The sequence below is a fragment of the Hordeum vulgare genome, chromosome 6H, assembly GCF_904849725.1.
Source record: "Hordeum vulgare subsp. vulgare chromosome 6H, MorexV3_pseudomolecules_assembly, whole genome shotgun sequence".
NCBI classification, from domain to species: domain Eukaryota; kingdom Viridiplantae; phylum Streptophyta; class Magnoliopsida; order Poales; family Poaceae; genus Hordeum; species Hordeum vulgare.
The window spans coordinates 5,720,295-5,743,704 of NC_058523.1; the positions used below are offsets into that span (position 1 = coordinate 5,720,295).

A 23,410-nucleotide genomic window follows, 5' to 3' on the forward strand; every position below is an offset into this window, starting at 1 on the left:
AAAAGGAATATTATAGACGAATTTGCACTCGACGGGGTAATTAGGGTCACAAATGCATATCTAGGGGGTAAAATATGGAATTCACTCGAAAAAATGGCAGATTTAATGTGTTATTCTTTTAAGTTGCAAGTTCAATTTGATGTACTGCTGAGATGTATTTTGATGTACTTATGGACCTGCTGGTATATCCAAAAATTCTGCATGCCGCACAATCATGTTTCCGATCTGTGGCCGTTGACACTGCATCAGTCAGATATCAATGTATGACTCAATTGATCTGTGATGATTAAGGTGACGTCTTGCCGACAAGGAAACATTTTACTCAGGTGTACTACTGTTTCTATTGTTTAAGCCTGCTACTGGTCATGTATTAACTGGAGTATATAGTACTCATGAGATTTAATACAAACATTTTGCTCATGTGTGCAAGACAGGTATCAAAACTTATTTATCGTTTCTCACATATTACTCGAGAGGATAACTTGCAATTTTACAGTTACATCAACACGTCATTATAGGCAATAGTAGTAGAAAAATAGAAGAAACTAATCTTGTTGACCGCGTGGGATGCATAAGTGGGACACTAATTAAGCCGAAGCATCACTGTAATATTTTAAGTTAGACAGTGTGCAACTGGTGACAGCGTATGATAGTTATGCTGCATGTGATAGTCAAGGTACGTACGATTGACCTGGTAAATATAATAGATTATCTCTCCCATCAGCATCTATCCTAGTTGTTTCTTCTAACTGATGATCCGCAGTATCGATCTCAATTGCTCCTGTCTGCCGTGAGATTAGTATCAAAATTTGACAATCACGCCTTCCCCGACCTCCGACGCTTGACCTCGCCCCTAGCTCCCGATGACAGAACAGCGGCGCTCCAAGCGCAACAGACGGTGAGCACCCCTATAGTTTCTCTCCGATAACTAGCCTGCTTTCCCTATTGCACTTTAGGCGTCGATTCATGTGAGCTTCTCCATCGGTTCCTTCACTTTTCGTGTTAGCTAGCTCCGTGGATTCCCTAATCGCCTTATCGTATGACCCCTAGGGCCCTAGGTAGATGGATGGATCACGGCTCATGGATTCAGAAAAACAAGCCAAGGAATTGGAATCGCAGCTGCCACCAGGTGGGTTTCTCACCAACGTTTAATCCAATGAATCTTGAGTCTTGTGTTCATATCAAGGCTAAGATGCACGACGGTATTTTTTTTTCTCATTGTGCAGATGGCAGATGGTTAGCTTGGATGAGCCGCCTCCATTCCTCGCCAGTTCACCCCCTGGACGACGAGGACCTCCACCAGGAGATTCTCCTCCGCCTCCCTCCATAACCATCCTCTCTCCCCCGTGCTCCCCTCGTCTGCCCACACTGGCGCCGCATACTCTGCCACCCCAAGTTCATCAGATGCTTCCGTAGACACCAGCGGATACCCCCGCTTCTCGGTATCTTCCTCAAATAATCGGGCTTTCCAACCGTCTTCAATCCTGCTCTCGACCCACCAAATTGCATCCCTGTCGAGTGCTTCTCCTTGCCCAAAAATCGTTTCCATGCCAGTCAGAACTTTCTCGGTTTCCGCCATGGCCTCGCGGTGAACGGAGCGGAGTCGCCGGCGGCAGCAACAATAAAAGGAACGAGCGCGTGGAGCCAGAGGTGATCTGATCTCATGACGGCTAGGGTTGGCAGGTGCCTCGCTTATATAGGCTCGGCCGGGTGGAGAGACGTGGGCTGGACCCACATCCGAGACGGTAACAACCCACGATCCGACATCTCAGATCGTGGCGCGTCCGTTATGTATTCTCCGTTCCTGACCAGCAAAAATAAACGCGTAGATATGGGCTCGGCTCATTCTCGCAAACCGCGGTAAGTCGTGATGTAACGTGGCGGGCAGCGGAGGACTAAGGCTGGGGGCTCGGCAAGACAGAGATCACCCCCGAGCCCACGCGTCGTGACGAGGCGAGGAGAAGGACTGCGCGAGGGACTCTTCTCTTCTCTTCTCTTGCTCCAATAACATGTAGAAGAGATATTCTTATAAAGGGGTCCAACTCCTTCTTCACAAGCGGGGTGGGACTAAACTTCTCCCCATCTCTTGTCATGACACCACCTACATTGACCCTTAGAGATTTTTTGAAATTGTCTTATGGGCCTTGAGCCCATCTCAGATTTCAACATTTTCAACATCTTGCTCTACTTTGATATGATCAATCACCTCATCATGATTGTTGTCTATGTCCCTGCCAAGCTTGTTCAGTAAAAACAAGTTTGTACAGTTGAGCTGCTTAAACTCCCCAAAGCCCCCTTCTCCAGCGATTATGAAAGGCACAAGTTTTCCATAAGGCGCACCTTGATTAAGACAGTTGTTTGATGGAAGCTCCCTAGGCTTCAAATTGGAAGTCCTAACTCCTGCATGTGGAAGCCTCTAAGCCATTGATCATCACTTACTTGCCAAGCTGAAGAACTTCCACACCTTTGGAGAACAGAACATTCAACTCATGTGTAAGATGGACATTTACCGTTGATGCTGAACATCAGGCATGATGTCGTATCAAGCAAATTTAATTATTTCATGTGTAATGGCAGATTTAATCTTTGTCAAAAAAATGGTAGATTAGTGCGTTATTCTTTGAAGTTGTAAGTTCATTTTGATGTACTTCTAATCAGAGATGTATTTTGATGTACAAACATGTTTGCGTTATTGTTACATACAACACGCAATCGAACATGATGAAGAACGAAATCAAGCAGAGCACACAAGATTTTAACGTCGAAAACCCCTCCAACACGAATGGGAAAAACCACGGACGCCAGCCAGCCAAACTTTACTATATCGGGAGAGATTACAAACGCCGAGGATTTACAACTGATCAACTTATCCCGTGCGACGGCATACAAGAGGTATATATAACACAAGAGTCCTAGGTCAACCCCGATCCGTACCGTTTCACTATGCTCCACGTCAGCCCAAGCCTACCGGCAACGGGCCTCGTTCCACTTGCTTGTCAGAAGTTGGCCTTTATCTTTAGAATATGTATATTGCTATGTTGCACTTGCTAAATGCTAAGTATGGTTCTGTGCATACAATGTATTTTCACCAGCCGGTTGCTAACTAGTTGAAACTAGCACTATTATCCTCCGCACTGTTTGATTATGGATTGATGAGAAATTTGCAAGTAAATCTTGATTAATACATTCCCTTCGAACATCGATATTGCCATAAAATCTCCTTCATTACTTCGTAATGATTATTATCCTTCTCCTTGCACTTGGTGATATATGTGGCATTTTCTATTTCTTTTTCTTTTTATTGGGCAGGACTGTGCTGGTGCCCCAGCGTTTCCTCTGTTTTTTCACTTTGTTGGACCGTGTTGTCTTGATGCTGGATTATGTGCTTTATATATAAAGCGGGGCGAAAGCATGTTTCGAGATTCTTTTACAAATTCCAATCCTTGTTACAAAATATATGTTTTTGCCCCTCAAATTGTATTAAATCTTAATCTTATCCATTGATTTATTGGACTGATTTTCCATGTAGGCATTGCTGGTGGAGATGGTGAAACTAAAAATGAGGACATAGATCTTCCATTCTTGCGCTATCTATTGAATCGACTCTAAACTTGATCCTTCTTGTAGCATATTGGTTATTTCATCTTGTATGGTGTTGTTTGTGAAGTGGACATGTCGTCCAGTGTCTTGTTGAGTTGTTTCGGTTAATATGCTTGGATTTGTCAGTGTATTGTCATGTTGAAGTCAGCCATCTTCCTTTATGTCTCGACAACTTGGTGTTCCACCATGTCATGTCAACCTTTTTGATTTTCAGATCTTTGGCTGGTAATTTCTGTGCGTCTTTCTAATATCGTTTGCTTGATTCAGCTTTGGATTGTTGCTGTGGTTGCCATATCCTGTTGTTTGGTTCTGAATTTTCAATATTGTTGCTGTTGTACAACCTTTCGTGTAGAAACTGTATCGCTGGGAGTTTGCATATTTTGCAGCAGTGTACCAATAATATCCTAGTGACCTCCATAGCCTACGTCGTATTTCCACCATCCTATAATGTGTTTATGCAATACAATAGAATGAATTATGAGTCTGAAAGATACAGCGAACGTTATGCAAGATTTATCCTCATGGCTTGTACAGTTTATAATGTTATATGCAACTTGACAAGGGCCCATGATGGGCGTGAGCGTCACTGATCCCGTCAGCAGCCAATCAGCCCGCAGCTCCTCCCCTACCTCCACCCTCTATATAAAACGCATCCCCTTCCACATCCAACTGCACTACTACTCCTACTGCCATTTCCTTTCCCACCAGTTGTGTTCATCCAAGCATCCAAGGATGGCGCCCAAGCCGGCAAAGAAGAAGCCCATGGACAATGTCGCGGCGACGGAAGCAACCAAGCCAGCCTACAAGAATGTCGCGGCGGTGGAAGCAACCAAGCCAGCCGACAAGAATGTCACGGCGGCGGAAGCAACCAAGTCTGCCGAGAAGAAGACCCCGTCTGGGGAGACGCCCAATACCGGGACATCTTCGCGCCCGTCGCTGAGGAATTCCTTCGTCAACGACGTCTTCGAGAGGGTCGCCTCGTAACTTGGAGCGCGATGGCAGGAATCCTTCGCTTCCTTCCCCCACGACCACGAGATCGATCATTCTCGTTGTTGATTTCTGAGGGTGTATCGACTATCGAATAATAATGCATGGCGTCTGCATATTTGTAATATTCCATCGGTTTTTGACATATACAATATATAAAAGCATTACATATTTCGGTTGGTTACCACAAGCTTTCCCTAACCGTCAAACCGTCAACCACGCTGTAACAATTAATCATTTTCTTCCTCGCGCGCGGTGTGATGAGAATGGGGTAACTAAATTTAGTACTATTTAAGCATATACTCCCTCCGTTCCTAAATATAAGTCTTTGTAGAGGTTTCACTAGTGGACTACATACGAATGCATATAGACATACTTTAGAGTATAGATTCAATCATTTTGCTCCGTATATAGACCCTTAGTAAAATCGCTTAAAAGACTTATATTTAGGAACGAAGGGAGTATATATATACGTACTAGTGGGAAGTGCAACTTTTTGTTTCTTGCGGCGAGTGGGAACGGCAACTTGGATGCATGCATGGGTGCTGCCACCTAAATATAGTCAATAATTTTGCTGGAACAAAGGCCTAATCATTTCTTTTCTGTGAGTTCATGAAAGTACAACGAATACAAGAAATAATAAAAATTATATCCAAATTCGTAGATCATCTAGCGACGACTATAAACACTAAAGTGAGTCGAAGTCGTGCTGACGTCATCGCCCCTCCCGACCTGGAGCCTCCGCCAACGACCTGAGCATGGATGAGCTTTCTTGTTGACATGGGGAACAGAGGGGGGAGAATGGAGGAGGGCAACCATGATAAAGCTCCGCCGTGCTTAGGCGTCCGCTTTGTTGCCATGCCAAGGGCTCCGAGGGAGGCGCTTGGCATCGGCCAGAAACTAAGAGGGAGAGAATAGAGGAGTCCACACATGTGCTTAGGCAGGGCATGGTTTCTTGAAGAAACTAAGGCGTTGGATTTTGCTCTGCTTACGCTTGAAATTAGGGGAAAAACTTAAAGTTCTAGCTGTTTTAACAGGTCCCGCTATGTGTCATAGTCCGTTAAACTTATGAAATGGTGGGGTATAGCAGGCTATAGCCTAGCTATAGCTGATATGGAGGGACGACGCTATTTTGCGTAGCCCACTATTTGAAACACTGCAAAGAACCGAGATAACTAACAGTTGTAGTTAACGAACAAGAGACTAATAGTGCCCTTACAGAACAACAATGGATGAAGATCAATCACCTAATTAACCTTATCAACGGATGGCTTCATGCATTTAGGAAAATCCAGGCCCTTCTTGTGGATCAAGAGGTCGTAGCAGTAGGCCTCTGGGTTGTAGCTCAGGTGGACCACGGCGTCCTCTTACTTGTTTGTCCCTTCTTCTTATTCTTCTTCTTCTTCCCGACGTGTGCTCCCCCGGCATCGTCGGGAGACTAGCAACTCCTCCCCTTGCTTCTCTTTGTGCCTTATGATGCACGGTATTGCCGAACCCCAAGTAGCATTGACGGACGCAAGCCATGTAGGAGTCAGGGTCCAAGTCTGGATCAACTATGTCTTCGCATTCGAGTTCGCAAGACCAGGGCGGGTGGACGACCGTGTTCCCTTGCTTCATCTCTTCTTGTTGGAACACATACCCACACCTATGGCTACCTAGCTAGCAGGTGGCTATCTGGCTGGCCGCTGAACTATGCTATGCCTAACAAATAACAACACAAAAATGCATGGATGGATTGAGGATACATGCGCGCACGAGCCTGCATACATATGTGATCTTCTGTTTGGGAGACACTAATTAAGCATCAGATGCATGTGCATTACTATACATGCAGTTGCTTCAAAATCAACTCTAGGTACTGTACAAGATAAGACTAGATTAAAGAAGCAGCTAGGTACTCCTCCATCGTTAATTCATGCACACATTTAATTAATAGTTCAGTCAACTTACTCACCATCTACGTTCCGCCAGGCCATGCAAGAGGTATCGATCCGATCAGCTAATTAAGTTCCGACATCTCAGGGCGTGCGATGCACGAGCTTCCGTTAATGTTTGACTGACACGTAATTGCCATCCTCTTCCACATCCAACTGCACAATCAACTACTCCCACCAGTTGTGTCCTTCCAGGCATTCAAGGATGGAGCTGATGTGGTTTTGTGATGCTATCTAGTGGGCGGCTCTGATGGATCCAATGCACCAGCTTCAGATCAGATCCAACAACTACGTTTGGCCGCACCACTTGCTTGTTGTTTATGCTTTTGCCTTGGATCCACCCTCCCGAGAAGCAAAAACTCACCTAAGTGGCCACTTGTTGCAATTAAGCCGAACTCGTCGCTGTGTAGCATTTTTCTGTGTTGATTAGCATGGGTTCTTATTGACTTAAAATGAAGCATCATGGAGATGCAAACCTAAGTGCAGATTCGGTCTCTGTATAGTTAGGATGCACACACAACCAATAGCATCACATGCATATCATATAATTAGTTTGACTAAAAGAAAATCGGAAAACTTGTGCACTTGAATTGGATCTCCATCTTGACGGGTTATTTCCTCGTTTGGTTGACCTATATGTAAGAACGTTATTTTATTCTCGTTTGGCGGGGTATAGAAGTGTGTTCTTCCATACATACGTACATACATAGATAAACACACACTGTATTTTTGTTGAATCTATATGACAGACTTTACCAACGACATGTCAAACATTGTTGAGATGTAGTAAGATGATGTGTAGTAGTTCGATTGATGATTCCGGGCTCCTGCATCAATACAGTTTAGCACGGCGACTATAAAGTACTCCATCCGTTCCTAAATATAAGTTTTTTTATATATTTTATCAGGGAACTACATACGGAGCAAAATGAGTGAATCTACACTGTAAAATATGTTTATATACATTCGTATGTAGCCTTTTAATGAAACCTCTAAAAAAACTTATATTTAGGAACGAAGGGAGTATATTATAGCTACTAGAATGATTGTGCTTACGACATTTTTACATCCAAGCTGTTACAACACTGTGGATCAAGATACATTCACTGGATCGCTTCCATCAACAAGTGAGCTAAAACAAGTTTAATCCTCTAACGCTTTCATGGATGCACTTGATGCTAGAAAGATTCAGTTGTATCGTCAGCGCTTAAGCAACATCTTCTTTTGTATCACCTTACAAGTCGATGCCACAAAAGTAGTTGTCAAAAACATATTGGCAGCACTATGTGCAGTTTTCTTATTTCACCCCCTTTTATTTCAAATCTGAAAACAACGGTGGCACACACAGACGATTGTGTGCTAACACATGGATATGGAGAAAATGGAGGTAGTCAACAAACATGGTAACAACGTGCTCCCTCTGTTCCTACATATTTGTTGGTGAGGAGAACTAAACTAGCTCTCGCCAACAATAAATATTGTGGCATAGAGGGAGTACAAGATTGTAACCTAATCAACAACTTGTAATAAGGAAAGCAAAAGATACTGCGAGGCGGTACCAACTTCTAGAGGACAATAGCTTTCTCAATCCAAGAAGGTCAGGTTGACAACGCACGGCGGACCCTCTTCCTCCGTCCTCTCTTCTTCCGGTCGCGTGCCCTCCGCCCTCGACGCCGGGAGACCGATTCCTCAGGGTCTTGCTTCATTTGGACCTGCCTCCTCGCATTTTTTGAGGCATTCCCCTTGGTCATGTATGTGGCGGCACATGAAGGAGCAGAAATTTGGGTCCCAGCGCAGCTGGTATGGGGAGGCATCCTCCGCTTGCTTTTTCTTCTCTTCGTCTTCCCGTCCGACGCGCTCCGTCGGCATCGCCAGTAGCCCAGCTCCTCCTCCTCTTCCTCCTCCCGCTTCTTCTCCTTCCACACCACTCTGCTGGCACCGTTTGACGCAGGCGTTGATGTCGTCGGCGTGGCGGCAGCGCACGCGACAGGTAGCCGGGGCACCTATTCCTCCGACTGACGTCCCCCCTTCTGTCGTCCTCCCATGGGCTCGCAGACGCACGCCCCACAGGCACGCGGCGTGGCAGGGTTTGTAGTCCTCCCGGCCGCTGCACAGTGTCTTGCAGGAGTTTGGGCTGGTCTTGGCCGCCGCCGCCCCGACGACGAGCAGGGCTAGGCCTAAGACCACGCAGGACACCAAGACGCCGGCGCTGCTGCTCTTATTCGAACCCATGCCCATGGATAGCTAAGTTGCTGGTTGATAGCTAATTAAGGCTTAACTTAGCAGCTGTGTATGGTTGCTGATTGATGGGTTGTGGAGACGGGGACACACGCACATATAAAGAGGCCGGTGAAGCTAGCTAAAGGTTCCTGTCATGAATTTGAGAGGGTGTTTGTTTTCAGGGACTTATTGGTTTAGGAACTTAAAAAAGTCTCCATAAGTCCCATCTAAACCAAGCAGGAGTGACTTATAGGGACTTATAATGGTCATTTGGTTTAGATGGGACTTATAGAGACTTTCTTAAGTTCCTAAACCAATAAGTCCCTGAAAACAAACACCCTCTCAAATTCATGACAGGAACCTATAGGAGGGACTTATAGTGGACTTACATAGCCTCCTGCGGGCCACCACAACATGGGCGACGCTGTTAGTACTAATCTTGTCATCATGTATCTGCATATTTGGTTTAGTCATGCATATAGCATAGTTTATAAAGTTCTTGTCCGGCAAGGTCTCGACTGAGCGTGCAAAGAAGACGAGATGCTAGCTGCCGTGTGATAAGGCGTGCAAGGTGTGTTGCAGCACTGCCGTGAGATGTGGCAAGCAGGCGCGAGACGGATGGAGCGGCTGGACAAATCAGTAGAGAAAAATGGGCAAGTCATTAGTTACATACACGTACGTAGTAGCTAGTCCTTGGGATCCTAAGTACGGAGTAGATTCTAGGAGAAGATAAGGCCACAATAGTGCATGGAATTAGTTGGATAGTTAGCTATCTTTATGCATGCACATTTTAGTGTTCGCATCCTTGAGTGATTTGAGGAGGTGGGCGTAGTGGCCTGTGTGCATGGGATGAGTCTGATCCTGTGTATTTCTAGTGCTTTGAGAGTAATGAGGAAATCAGCCGTGACGTGTATAATGAAAAATAAAATGTAGTCTCTTGTTTCACCAACAAGAAGGGTGTCTCTTGTGCAAAGCAAAAGCTGATCTTCTCCTTGGTTGTGTGCGTGTGGGGTAGAGTTTCTCACCATGTGTGTGTGTGCGCGCGTGCGTGAAAAGAAGAAAGATACTCCCTCCGTTCTTAAATATAAGACATTTTAGAAATTGTACTATAAACTACATATGGATGTACATAGACATATTTTAAAATATAGATTCACTCATTTTGCTTCCTATGTAGTATTCTAATGAAATTTCTAAAATGTCTTATATTTTGGAACGGAGGGAGTAGTTGTAAGCCAGAGGAAGGAGGAGCGGGCGCCAATGGACGCATGCATGGTATCGACCCGACATGTGCGCGCGTGCATTGCATGTGCATGAGTGGATCAGATCGTATCAAACTCGCTCTTTATCCATAGTTTAAAACAACTATTTGCGCGCTATTAAGAGCTTCCTTGTTTGACTGTCGACCATGGATCGATCTAACCTCCATAGAAGCAAAAGCTCAGCTGCATGCCACGCATATATATAAAGGCTATGTAGGTGGGTGGTTCAAGATTAAGGCTTAACTTAGTAGCTGTGTACGTAGCGGTGTAGACGGGGACACACACACACATATAAAGAGGCCGTTGAAGCTAGCCAAAGGTTCCTCTCATGAACCTGATCAATCTTAGCGAGTACCCCGTGGCCACAACCACACGGGCAATGCATGTGCACACACGGATCGGACATCAACTTGCTCTTTATGTATATGTATATGTCTACTTGCTTCAATGCATTGCCCATGTGGTAGCTAGTTTGTGCACTGTACGTTAATGATGTCACAATAACACAATATGGAACTGAAACAGGTCACTCCAAAAAGGGGATACATCTAGTTATGAATGAATAATTGAAGAATATTTGTCATATTTTTGTTACATGAGGTAAACATTGTTGGGACAAACCCACCGGCGACCCAAACGCCGGACGAAGGTAAATGAAGGAGACACCACGCTTTTTTCCTGCTACGAACGCCCCTGCCAACGAACGGCATGTATGTTGCCTTTATTTCTCCTAACGACTCAAACACATATACACTGAGGTACACACGCACACACGCAGCACAACCTCGAAAGAACTCTCACGTCGATCGGGCGCACACCACGATCCCGATGGAGACTAATACGACCTTCCAGTGTCGGGCCCTAACACCAGCTGGCCACTGGTACGTAGTTTCCAGTATCGGGCCTTCTCACCTGCCCGTCACAACTGGCTTCTGTTGCCCGCCACAGCTGCCACCTTAGCTGTTGCGACGTTCTGCCCATCGTGTTAGATAAAACGAGATCAACGAGACACGAGAGACACGGATTTTTACGTGGAAACCCTTGCGGGAGAAAACCACGGACGCACGAAGGCGCAATCACTATGAGGAGGAGTATTACAAGCACGAGACGACAGACCGTCTTTAGGTGCGACTACATGGAGTATATATGAGGGGCAATACATAAGAGTCCTTGCAGGACAAGTAAACGAGTTGTACTCGTACGCGTCGGTACCAACGCAAAGGCCCACACCGTTTGTACTACGTCTAGTCCAATACGGTAGAATTTGGATCACAATTTAACAATCTCCACCTTGAGCCAAATTCCCTCCAGTAGTCGAAGAAAGTGAATAACTCCATCCAAATCAGCTTAAACACATTGTGCGACTAGTGAGAAATACCAACTAAGCCTGAGCAAAGCTCAAACTTATTGGTAGGAACTGGCTTTGTCATCATATCAGCTGGATTATCATGAGTACTTATCTTGCATACCTTCAAATCACCTTTAGCAACAACATCTCGAACATAGTGAAATCTGACATCAATGTGTTTTGTTCTCTCGTGATACATTGGATTTTTTGTAAGATATATAGCACTTTGACTGTCAGAAAATATGGTAGGGCAAGATGAATCTCCACAAAGCTCAGTGTACAAACCTTTCAACCAGACAGCTTCTTTGCATGCCTCAGAAATAGCCATATACTCGGCATCAGTAGTGGAACAAGCCACAATAGACTGCAAAGTTGCTCTCCAACTCACAGCACAACCACCAATGGTGAAAACATAACCTGTGAGCGATCTTCTCTTATCCAAATCACCAGCAAAATCAGAATCAACAAAACCAACAAGTCCATCTCCAGTTTTCCCAAACTGTAAATAAGCATTAGAAGTACCTCGTAGGTATCTGAAAATCCACTAAACTGCATTCCAATGTTCTTTTCCAGGATTAGCCATGTATCTACTAACAACACTCAGTGCATAAGATAAATCCGGACGAGAACAAACCATGGCATACATAAGTGAACCAACTGCACTCGAATAGGGAACTCTAGACATGTACTCAATATCTGCATCTGACTCAGGACATAAGGCTGATGATAATTTGAAGTGTGCAGCTAACGGAGTACTTACTGGCTTGGCATTATGCATATTAAAACGACGAAGAACTTTATCAATATATCCCTTCTGACTGAGATATAATTTTCCAGATGGTCTATCTCTGGATATTTCCATGCCAAGTATTTTCTTTGCTGCACCCAAATCCTTCATCTCAAATTCATTACTCAATTGCTTCTTTAGTTCATCAATCTCTGACATGCTCTTTGCAGCAATTAACATATCATCAACATAAAGGAGCAAATAAATAGCTGAACCATTGACAGTTTTCAAGTAAACACAACTATCATAATTAGACCGTTTGAAACCTTGAGAGAGCATAAAGGTGTCAAATCTCTTGTACCACTGTCGAGGGGATTGCTTCAATCCATAAAGAGATTTCTTTAACTTACAGACAAGCTTTTCTTTTTCAGGAATAACAAAACCTTCAGGTTGTTCCATATAAATATCCTCTTCCAATTCTCCATGTAAGAATGCAGTTTTAACATCCAATTGTTCAAGCTCAAAATCATTCATGGCAACAATACTAAGTAAAGTGCGAATAGAGCTATGCTTCACAACAGGAGAAAAGACTTCGTTATAGTCAATACCTGGAATTTGGCTATAACCTTTAGCAACCAACCTTGCTTTATATCTTGCCTCATCATTAGGAGAAACACCTTCCTTTATTTTGAAAACCCACTTGCAACGAATAGGTTTCTTCTCTCTAGGTAATCTTACCAAATCCCAAGTGCCATTCTTTTCAAGTGATTCCATCTCATCATGCATAGCAGTCATCCACTTATTACTATCACCAGAAATAATAGCCTCGGAATATGAAGAAGGCTCAGCATTACCTTCAATTTCTTCTGCAACAGATAATGCAAAAAAAAACAATATTGCACTCCTCAATTAACCTCTCAGGTGCATTAATACCCCGCCTAACTCTGTCACGTGCGAGATTCCAACCGGGTGGAACAATAGGCTGATTTGGAATGACATGTTCATCATCAAAGACGGGTTCATCATGTGCATCAACATTTTCCTTATCAGAAGTATCACCTGAATCAATAACATGCTCCACCTGAACAGTAGGCTGCTGAACAGTAGACTGCTGTTCACTCTCAATTGGAACATTAGTAGGTGCAACATCATGTAACATAGCAGATTCATTAAAAATAATGCTCCTGCTAATAACAATCTTTTGTGTTTCAGGATTCCACAATTTAAAACCTTTAACACCAGATTTGTAACCAAGAAAGATGCACTTAACAGCCCTAGGCTCCAACTTCCCATTATCAACATGAGCATAAGCAGTGCAACCAAAAACTCTCAACTGTGAATAATCAGCAGGTGAACCAGACCATACCTCAATTGGAGTTTTCTTATTAAGAGGAATAGATGGTGAACGGCTGATGAGATAACAAGCAGTGGAAGCGGCCTCAGCCCAAAAACGCCTATGCAAACCTGCATTGGAGAACATGCAACGGGCTCTGGAAATAATGGTCTTGTTCATACGCTCAGCAACACCGTTTTGTTGAGGAGTATAAGGAACGGTGTGGTGTCTGACAATGCCTTCAGACTTGCAATAATTCCCAAATTTCTTAGAACAGAATTCCATACCATTATCAGTGCGAAGTATTTTTTACCTTCTTTTCAGTTTGTCTCTCAATCATAATCTTCCACTCCTTAAAAGCTGAGAAAGCTTGCCATTTATGCTTCAAGAAATAAGGCCAAACCTTTCTCGAATAATCATCAATAATAGTCAACATGTAACGAGCACCACCTAATGACCTTTTGCGAGATGGTCCCCATAAATCAGAATGCACATAATCAAGAATACCTTCAGTTGTATGAGTCGAAGTGTTGAACTTCACCCTCTTGTGCTTGCCGAAGATACAATGCTCACAAAATTTCAATTTACCATTTTGGTATCCTTTAAGAAGACCTCTCTTATTTAACTCTGCCAAACCAAGTTCACTCATATGTCCAAGACGCATATGCCAAAGGTTAGAAGCATCACAACTAGAATTCTTTGAAATAACTGGAGTAGCGTTACCTGAAACGGTAGAACCTCGAAGGTAATAAAGACCATTGGTCGAACTTAAGTCACCTTTCATCACAATGAGAGAACCTTTGGTGACCTTCAAAACACTATCTCCACCTGAATACTTGTACCCCTTTGCATCAAGGGCACTCACAGAGATAAGATTTCTCTTCATCTTCGGAATATACCGAACATCTGTCAAAGTTCTGATTGTGCCATCAAACATCTTGATTCGAATGGAACCAATGCCTTCAATCTTGCATGGTGAATTATCAAAACCCAACACGGAACCAGCAGCAGTAGTAGAATCAAAAGTAGTAAACCAATCTCTATGCGGGCACATATGAAAAGTACACGCAGTGTCAAGTACCCACTCATCATTGGTCTCAGCACATCCAGCAATAACAACAAGAGCATCATCGGAACTTTCATCACGAGCAACATTAGCAGAATTTTCACCTTGTTTGTTACCTTTCGGTTTGTATGTGCCATTCCTCTTTTCCTTGTTCTGCAACTTGAAACATTCTGAGATGTCATGCCCGTCTCTCTTGCAATACCTGCAAGACTGCTTCTTGTCTCTAGATTGCGACCGGCCCCTCTGGCCGTTCTTACTTTTGCCACGGTTTCCATTATGTGAGCTCTTCTCCTTTGTCCTGCCACGAACAGATAATCCCTCGGCTTGGGATGAACTCGAACCATCATGAGGCACCATTAATTTCATCTTCTCCTTAGAGTTCAAAGCTTCATAAACTTCATTAAGCGTGAGAGTATCACGACTGTATAATATGGTGTCTCGAAAATTGGTATAAGAACTTGGCAGCGAACAAAGTAACATTAAAGCAGTATCTTCTTCATCATACGTAACCTCCATTGCAGCTAGATCGGATATGATCTCTTTAAATTCTGAAATATGATTCAAAACGTTACCTCCCTCGGGTAACCTGTGCATGAATAATTTTTGCTTCAGATGCATCTTGCTGGTGAGATCTTTAGTCATGCAAATCCCTTCCAGCTTTAACCATAGAGCGGCGGCAGTTTTCTCGCTCAAAACTTCCTGCAAAATATTATTATGCAAATGGAGTTGAATTTGTGACAAAGCCTTACGATCCCTTCTTTTCTCCTCAGCAGTCTAATCCTCAATTCTGTTCTTTCCAAAACTATCCAGTGCATCATCATAGTCGGCCTGCGCCAACAACGCCCGCATCTTGACTTGCCATAGGGTAAACCTTGTGTCACGGTCCAGCAGCGGAAGATCGTACTTCATGGAAGCCATGAGTAGATAAATCTGTGTACACAAAGTAGTACAAGCCGGCAGAAAATTCTTGACAGAATTAATATGCGGAGCAAAGAACTAGAAACAATAGCACCTGGTAGCTTCGGTTGTGGATGTAGCAATTGAGAACGAACCAAACAAAAAATCTGTGTTACGTGTAGCAGCAGCAACTTGCTTGATGGATTTTGCTCTGTGGCTGGAAAGTAGCAGCAGCGACTTGTGGCAGTACTCCGATCTGACGAGCGGCTACAGCCACGAATCTTGGTTGCGTGGAGCAGCAGCACTTGCGGTAACAGCGGCAGCCTCCTCGCGAGCGAAAAAACGGATCGGGTCGCGACGAGGCGCGCGATGGAACCGAGGGGCAAGCTGGCGAGTGAAATAAAAAACCCGGATCGAGGCGGGGACGCGTTAGAACCCTAATTTCTCTCGATCTGAAATCTCGTATCTTAAACCATAGCTCTGTATACCACTTGTTAGATAAAACGAGATCAACGAGACACGAGAGACACGGATTTTTACGTGGAAACCCTTGCGGGAAAAAACCACGGACGCACGAAGGCGCAATCACTATGAGGAGGAGTATTACGAGCACGAGACGACAGACCGTCTTTAGGTGCGACTACATGGAGTATATATGAGGGGCAATACATAAGAGTCCTTGCAGGACAAGTAAACGAGTTGTACTCGTACGCGTCGGTACCAACGCAAAGGCCCACACCGTTTGTACTACGTCTAGTCCAATACGGTAGAATTTGGATCACAATTTAACACATCGCTACAGAGGGAGGAGCACGGACGATTGTCAATATAACAGCAAAATGAATTCATCTTAACGTACTAATTAATTCTCAATATATCACTTCAAAGTTGTTCGACATAAGAAACAAACATCAATGTATCACATTCATCTTAACATACTAATTAATTAACTAATAGTTTTCTGGCTGATATATTCATGACTTAGTTGTAAACATAGTCAACAACAACCATCATTTGACAGTCAGTGCGGTTGCTCTTCCCTATAGTGATTACCACAAAGGTATCCACCCTCAGTTCTCTCTTTCCCTTGATGAAGTCCTGCCAGATGGACTCATGGAATGATATGCGCCCGTCGCAACAAGGGACGATATGGGAGGTCCGGTTGGATCATTTTTTTCCTTCTCTCTTGTCCAGTCACTGACCGGACGGGTCCGCGGGCGTATGAAGGGTCATATGAAGGATCGGGCTATAGATGCTCTTATTTAACTGACAAACGATTACCCTATTGGGGACACCCTGCAGCATTTGCATGTGCGTAGCTGCATCATATATCAACTTGCTATTTGTGTTCATATATAATATATGCACTTGCTTCCAAATTAACATATTAGATTATATTAGGTACTAGCTGTATTAGGTTAGCAGAACTGTAGTGGCAATTAATGCAAGTTGTCGATCAACACGTCCAAGCTTCCTTGTTGGAACACCTACATATGTGCGCCACTTGCTCCCCTTCGTTGTTGCTTGTGCAGTATATATATCAACTTGTTTTTGTGCATATATATCAACTTGCTTGAAACGCAACTAGATTCATTCATGCTAACTGTAATTACTACCTCTACTCCTATTGTTAATATTAGCTTCATTGTTCTTGTATTTTATAATAGAAGTTAAATATTGGCATCACTCTGTGCTATTATAATTTCCCCATCTGCACTGTTCCTGTAATAGAAGAGACATTTGCTTTAGCGCATTCATCTGTCATGAATAGTGGTCCAGTCTTTGATCAATCCTTCATCCCGGTAGGTGTTTCTCGTTTTGGTTATGAAGATCATTTTCCGGCAAAAGTCATTGTCGAAGATACCAAGCTTAGAAATATGAAGGTTTCTTTGTCCAAACTAGACGACTTGCCAAAGTCTAAATTTGCTTGAGCTCTAGTACCAGATTTCATTTCATCCCTTAAGTGGCAAAATTGTCTAGTTCCAATCATTCATGATTTTACCTTACCAAAATGGATTTAACCATGATGTTGTGCTTGTTCTGTACAGCCAAATGATTTTAAAATGGATAGATAATAAAATTTTGCAGAACAAATAATTTGGAAAAATAGACAACCAGTACGAAAAACATTGTATGCTTTTTTATGGAGTAAAACAGCTCTTTAGATTGAAATTTACGAGGAAAATATATATTTTGAAAACAAGGAATGCTCATGGAATATTGAAAAATATCTGAGTATTACAAAGGAGTTTCTATACTTTTACAGAAAACATGTTTTTTTAATCCTACTTCCAACAAAGTTGTCAGCTGACCTAGGCCACCACCAACCACACCCGTTCAAATCTAAAGATGGTGGAGCTCTGATACGCTGCCCCAATGCACGATCTCACCACCACCAGACATGCAGGTGTGCCGTAAGGTAACCCGTTGACGAGTTCAGCGTGCACCCCACTCTGACAAGGAGGTCAACACTCGTCGCCCCATGCCGCCACATCCTTCGCAGGAACATCCAAGTTCGGACCCGAACAGCGTGTCGCCCCCCGAAAGAGCATCACGGTGAATCACGACTTGCTGAGCCCGACCACCACATTTCCGGTAGCAGCTGGACAACACCCCCCCCCCCCATCTCCCACCCCCACCGCCTCATGAGCATACGTTAGCCGCGACACAGCCGGCCATCGCCTAGATTGATTAGCTATGAACGTATCTAGTCAAGTTTTAGTATTTAGATACTCCAATTTCTAGAGAAAGTTAAGCCAATAATTTTGGAACGGAGGGAGTCAATTCTTATATATGTGGGATAGATGCACGGTGTAACCTATGCCAACATAATACACATGCATGCGGGGGAGTCGACAGCGTGTGCCGGAGCATGGATGGCCAGGGTGCGATATTGTGATGGTGTCATGAGGAGGAGCGTCCATAGTCAGGTCTTGGGATGTAACTTTCGTCGGTGAACCTCGTTAAAAAATCTCGGCGTCATGCTCCGGTGATTGCTTTGTCCTTGGTAGATTGACTAACGCCTCGGACTAATTCAAACACCGACTACATCATCATGGGGAAGGGGGTACCTCTTCACATGGCTTGATTTTCTCCAAAAATATCGGCTTACAACTATTATGACGAAAGATCTTGATAATTTCTCTAGATGGATGGATCAAGCGAGAGATCTATCTTCATCCATTCTATCAGATCAGACCCGACATCTGTGCGCTGGGCTTCCACGAAGGTTAGATTGCCATCACGTACAAGTGCAGCTTGGCTACTACCCCATGGCGAGTCGATACATCAGCTTAACTACTTCGTAATGCCCAGATGCTGCAGGGTTTACATGGATGTCAGACAGAAGAGGTGGGCCAACTAGCTCAGTTAATATGTGGTGAATGCATGTGCATGCAGCCAAGCCGCCAAATTATTTTGCTCTGAGTAGATCTAGTGCAGTTAGCGCGGCGTCCCATGCGAGACATGTCCACTTTCATTCTTTAATTTTGGGCAATGAAAATATTGGGAGCACTGTTTTGTTGGTCTTGTTAGCTATATTAGATTAGCAGAGGTATGCTGACATTTAGAGCAATGTGTCGAGCTTCCTTGTTTGACGGCCTGCATGTGAGCAACTTGCTGCTCTTGTTTGTCTTTTGTGCAGTAGATACATGTGCACAGCTGGATCATATCAACTTGCTTGCTTTTATGTTACATATCTAATGCCACAAACTCAACTTAGTTACATATCTACATGTAGTTTTTTCTTTTCTTTTTTCGTGCATAGGCATAGCTTTGGTCTTGAAGGGCTTTGCTCTTTGCCGGTGGATTCTTTTTTGTGTGTTTCTGTTAGTTGTGTGCGTCCAAGTTAAGTAGCCATTGTATTTGTATCCCTATGAGGTTTCATTGTGAGTCAATAAAGTTCACGCATTGTCTGAAAAAAAGATAACTAAAAATAAATAGTATGACTCTTTGAAAGTACGTGCAGCAGGCTCCACCGATAGGGAGTGCTCCATCTGGATAGATCGGGTTACAAGGCTCATTTTTTTTTTTTGAAAAGGAGGCTGAGCCCCGGCCTCTGCATCAAGTGATGCATGCAGCCATACAAGGCTCATTTAGAGTTTATCTTAATTCTCGTGTCAATCCTTTAAAAACAAATAGTTTGGCAATGCCACCATATGACACCATAAAACAAATAGTTCAACAACAACTACTTCTTTTTTGCCAAGGAAAGGGAAAGGGATCGATGGGAAACTAAAAAATAACGAAATGATGCAAATATGATAATAACCTTACAACAAGTAGTTGAGAAAGATCGATCACCTAATTGGTGAGATCGACCATGGGAATCCACCAGGAACTAAAACACCATGTACTCACGGGCGTCGCCCTTCTTGGGTTGTGAGATGGCCTTGCAGAAGGCATCATCTTCCGCTTCCCTTCTTATTCCCGTCCGGCATGCTCGGTTGGCATGGCCAGCACCTCAAATCCTCCTCCTCTTGCTTTCTCTTGCTGTTGCTGCTTCATCTTCCTCATCTGCTTGGCATCCTCCAAGACACCGACGATTCCGGCACCAGGGTGGCACTGATTCATGCAGGATGCGTAAACATATGGGTAGTGCATATAAGGAAGGCACTGCAAATAGCAGCTAGCCATGATTGTGGTCTTCTTCAGCCCCTCGGCCAGCACTGCCCGTAGCGCAACTCCTCCGCCTGCTTCTTGCCCTTCTGTTGCCCCATTGTCCACCAGAAGCACAGCACCGCTGCCGGACGAGATGCCCGGCATGTCCTTGCAGAACACGCAGTCGCGTGCCTCCGCCACCACAAGGAGCAGCGCTAGGCCTAGGAATACACCCGGGAGAACAACGCTGCTGCTGCCCTTCTTGGAACCCATGGTCTTGGCTAGCTAGCTGCGTGGCTGGCTGCTGCTAAGATGGACGGGCACGCTCACATATAAAGAGGCTGTCTGGTTAAGCTAGCTATGGTTCCTCACTTGAATGTTGAATCTGATCCATCCAGCTTCCTTCCTGCCCTCCACCACCTGCATGATGAACCTTTGTATTGTAGAAATAAATCAGAGGTACAAAGAAATAAATCAGAGGTATTGTAGAAATAAATCAGAGGTACCCTTGCTTCAATTTGTGGAAGCACTCACTAAGTTATTTACAGGAGTAAAAGAGTTCTTGCATATTGTAGAAATAAATCAGAGGTACAAAGAAATTAACAATGCTGAACGGCCTAGTATACACAAATAATGACTAATGACCCTATTATGGAATCGTTGACATTGACGTGGTTCAACCCAAAAAAATCGAGGTAGAGACATAGACATAGACAAGGTACTGCCGAGATAGAGACATAGACATAGACATGGACATGGCAGCTGCCGAGATCGTTGGACATTTGCACGACCTTCAGAATGCGATCCTCCTCTGCTAGGGACACACTGCGGCATGTGCATGTGCATAGTTGCATCATGTATCCACTTGCTATTTATGTGTATATATAAGCACTTGCTTCCAGATTAACTAGGTACTAGCTGGATTAGATTAGCAGAATTGTGGTGACAATTAGCGCGATGTGTCGAGCTTCCTCGTTTAAGGGCCTGCATTTGCGCCACTTGCTCCTCTCGTTTGTCTTTTGGGCAGTAGCTAGATACATGTGCACAACTGAACCATGCATATCAACTTGCATTTATATGTATGCATATCCATTGCCACAAACTCAACTTGATAAATGCATGCCAACGTGTGTGGTAGACATCATTAGGTTCAACTCTTTCCGGGAACAATTGCACTTCAAAAACCTATTTAGCGCTATTCAAAATATAGGACTCCGATGCCCCCATCCATCAAAAGGAGCTATTGTACCTACGTGTAATTTTGAGACTCTTGGATGACCTTTTTTTTTCAAAATGTCTAAGACCTCCTAGAATCCGTTTGATCTAAGATCTAACGACTCTCAAGAGCCCGTATGATAGTTTCATCTAAACCTTGGTAGCACCTCATATTTCCCCCATCGATCCGATCAGACCAGACCTGACATCTAGACATGTGCAGGTGCAGCTTCTTTGCTCCTTCCTGGCCAATCCATGCATGCATGATGCTTCTGGGTGGATGTTGACAAAAGCCCGTGGATCCACGGGCTCAACTGCTATGTGTTGAATGCGCGCATGTACATGCAACCTTGTCGTCAGTTAGCACGGCGGCCCATGCGTGACGTTTCCCCTTTCATTCTTTATTTCTTGGCAATGAAAATATTGAGAGCAGTGTGTGTCAATCTAGTGCAGTCAGCTTCATTATATTTAGAGTTAGATAGCTCGATTCCTTGACGTACGCCATGCATATAACCAGAATTGCCAAACACATAGCAGAAAAGGAAAAACAGTGGTGGCCTTAAAAGGGCGGCACACACACAAGAGGTTGTGTGCTCGCACATGAAATATAAAAGGAAACCAGAAATAATAATTAACAACAAGATCGACCACCTCATTAAAACCTTGTTAAAACAAACGACGATGTCCGTGCAGTGCAGGAGGCAGCAGCAACTTCTTGACGATAATAGCTTTGTCAGTCCAAGTTCAGGCTAAGGGCGCGTCCTCCTCTTGCGCCCTCTTCCCACAGCGGCGCCAAACACATGGCGTTACACTACAATCGCGAAACCATTCGCACTTTACTTTCCCCACAGACGTCAGCCCATCAACGGCTTCTGCTATTGCTTCTTCTCCTCCAGTTCCTCCATGGGCCGCCAACCGTGGGTCGTCGTCCGGCATATTCTTGGCGTAGCACTCTCCGACGCATTGATCTTGGGGAATGACCTTCTGCTCACGGCAGACGTCGTAGCACCAGACCGGGTCACTCAGGTGGAGGACGGCATCGGCTTGCTTCCCCTTTTCTTCTCTCTCGCGTCCGGCACGCTCCGTCGGCATCGCCAGGCGACCAGCTCTCCCTGCAACTCCACCACATCCTCTTGCTTCTTCTTGTCCTGTCACCCTGTGGGTCGCGAAACACCAATTAGTTTTAGCTGACATAACTAAAGCAAGCAAATTGATCCCGGAGACGCATCAACAGATTCAGCCAGCCTAACACGCTATTTCTCTTAGGAAAGGAAACCAGTTAGCTCACTTAAGAACAAAAGGAGAGCAGTACTACGTACCTCCCGTACAAGCACTCATTGTAGCACGGGCCGAAGTCCGACTCGGACCGCCCGCGGCACAACGCGGAGCAGTAGGCTGCATCCCCATGCTCTTCACCCAAGTTCCCGGCTCTCCCACCACCTTCCTTGCCCGCCGCATCGACGACGACGAGCAGGACTACACACCACACAACAACGACGCCGGCGCTGCTGCGCTTCTTGTTGGAACACATACCCACAGCCATGACTATCAACCCAACCCAAGGTGTATGGATTGAGTAGATGGGAACACCCGTATATAAATAGGCCAGTGAACCCAGCTGTATAGCCGGTGTCGTCCAAGATGTGGATATATATGTGATCAGATCCGACCTCTGCGCGCGCAATGCATGTGATCACATATCCACTTGCTTCCAAATCAACTACGGTACTGCAGCGCTAAGCTAAATTATTGGTTTAAAGAAATGATTGCTCGCAGGAGCAATGGATGCATGCATTGTTTGACCGCCCCATGCTTGCTGTTACTGCATCAACTTGCTTTTGTGCATAATGCCTGCCAAGTTACCAACTCGTGGTGGAGATACTACATGTTGTACTTAGAGAATCTCCAGCAGACGCCAAAAACAGCTTCACGCGTTAAAAATCTGTATTTTTGGGCACCGGACAGCACCAGCAGAGACTGAAAAACACATCACGCGTTAATGTTTTTAGGCACACACTAAAAAGCGCCATGGCAGGCAGCAAATTTAAGACGCCGGATCGCGCACGCTTCATTATTTACACTGCGTGTTCTTTTGGACGCGCGTTTTTGGACATCAGAAAAAACAATGTTAGTCCCCGGACAACAAAAGTGCTACACCGACGCGCTAAATTTTTTATTGCACGCGAAACTATTGTGCGCCTTTTGGAGATGCTCTTAAATGC

The 23,410-nt window shown here is 44.4% G+C and overlaps 3 protein-coding genes across 4 annotated transcripts; 1 reads left to right on the top strand and 2 right to left on the bottom strand.

Annotated features, from left to right (window-relative positions):
• The first annotated feature begins 4,277 nt into the window (after positions 1-4,277).
• LOC123406262 (histone H2B-like) lies at positions 4,278-4,771 on the top strand. Its single transcript, XM_045099748.1, has one exon. The coding sequence runs from the start codon at positions 4,333-4,335 to the stop codon at positions 4,582-4,584; it is 252 nt and encodes an 83-aa protein (XP_044955683.1). The 5' UTR covers positions 4,278-4,332; the 3' UTR covers positions 4,585-4,771.
• A 14,743-nt stretch (positions 4,772-19,514) lies between these two features.
• LOC123406261 lies at positions 19,515-20,361 on the bottom strand. 2 transcript variants are annotated; one of them, XM_045099747.1, is made up of 2 exons: positions 20,100-20,361; positions 19,515-20,024 (listed from the first exon to the last, which is right to left on the bottom strand). In XM_045099747.1, exons 1-2 carry the CDS (start codon positions 20,244-20,246, stop codon positions 19,797-19,799), a joined length of 375 nt encoding a protein of 124 aa, XP_044955682.1. In that variant the 5' UTR covers positions 20,247-20,361; the 3' UTR covers positions 19,515-19,796. The 2 variants fall into 2 exon arrangements, with proteins under 2 accessions (XP_044955682.1, XP_044955681.1); XM_045099746.1 differs by having other exon boundaries at positions 19,515-20,360.
• Positions 20,362-21,679: 1,318 nt separating this feature from the next.
• On the bottom strand, positions 21,680-22,818 carry LOC123406260. The gene is made up of 2 exons (XM_045099745.1): positions 22,508-22,818; positions 21,680-22,344 (listed from the first exon to the last, which is right to left on the bottom strand). The coding sequence occupies exons 1-2, from the start codon at positions 22,729-22,731 to the stop codon at positions 21,933-21,935; spliced, it is 636 nt and encodes a 211-aa protein (XP_044955680.1). The 5' UTR covers positions 22,732-22,818; the 3' UTR covers positions 21,680-21,932.
• Between the last annotated feature and the right edge of the window lie 592 nt (positions 22,819-23,410).

What these genes read in the sequence shown, in the direction of transcription:
- LOC123406262 (XM_045099748.1), top strand. Translation starts at nt 4,333, where the DNA reads ATGGCGCCCAAGCCGGCAAAGAAGAAGCCCATGGACAATGTCGCGGCG.
- LOC123406261 (XM_045099746.1), bottom strand. Translation starts at nt 20,246, where the DNA reads ATGGGTTCCAAGAAGGGCAGCAGCAGCGTTGTTCTCCCGGGTGTATTC.
- LOC123406260 (XM_045099745.1), bottom strand. Translation starts at nt 22,731, where the DNA reads ATGGCTGTGGGTATGTGTTCCAACAAGAAGCGCAGCAGCGCCGGCGTC. An exon ending in AATGAGTGCTTGTACGGGAG is followed by an intron (nt 22,345 to 22,507) that starts GTACGTAGTACT and finishes CGCGACCCACAG; the next exon opens with GGTGACAGGACAAGAAGAAG.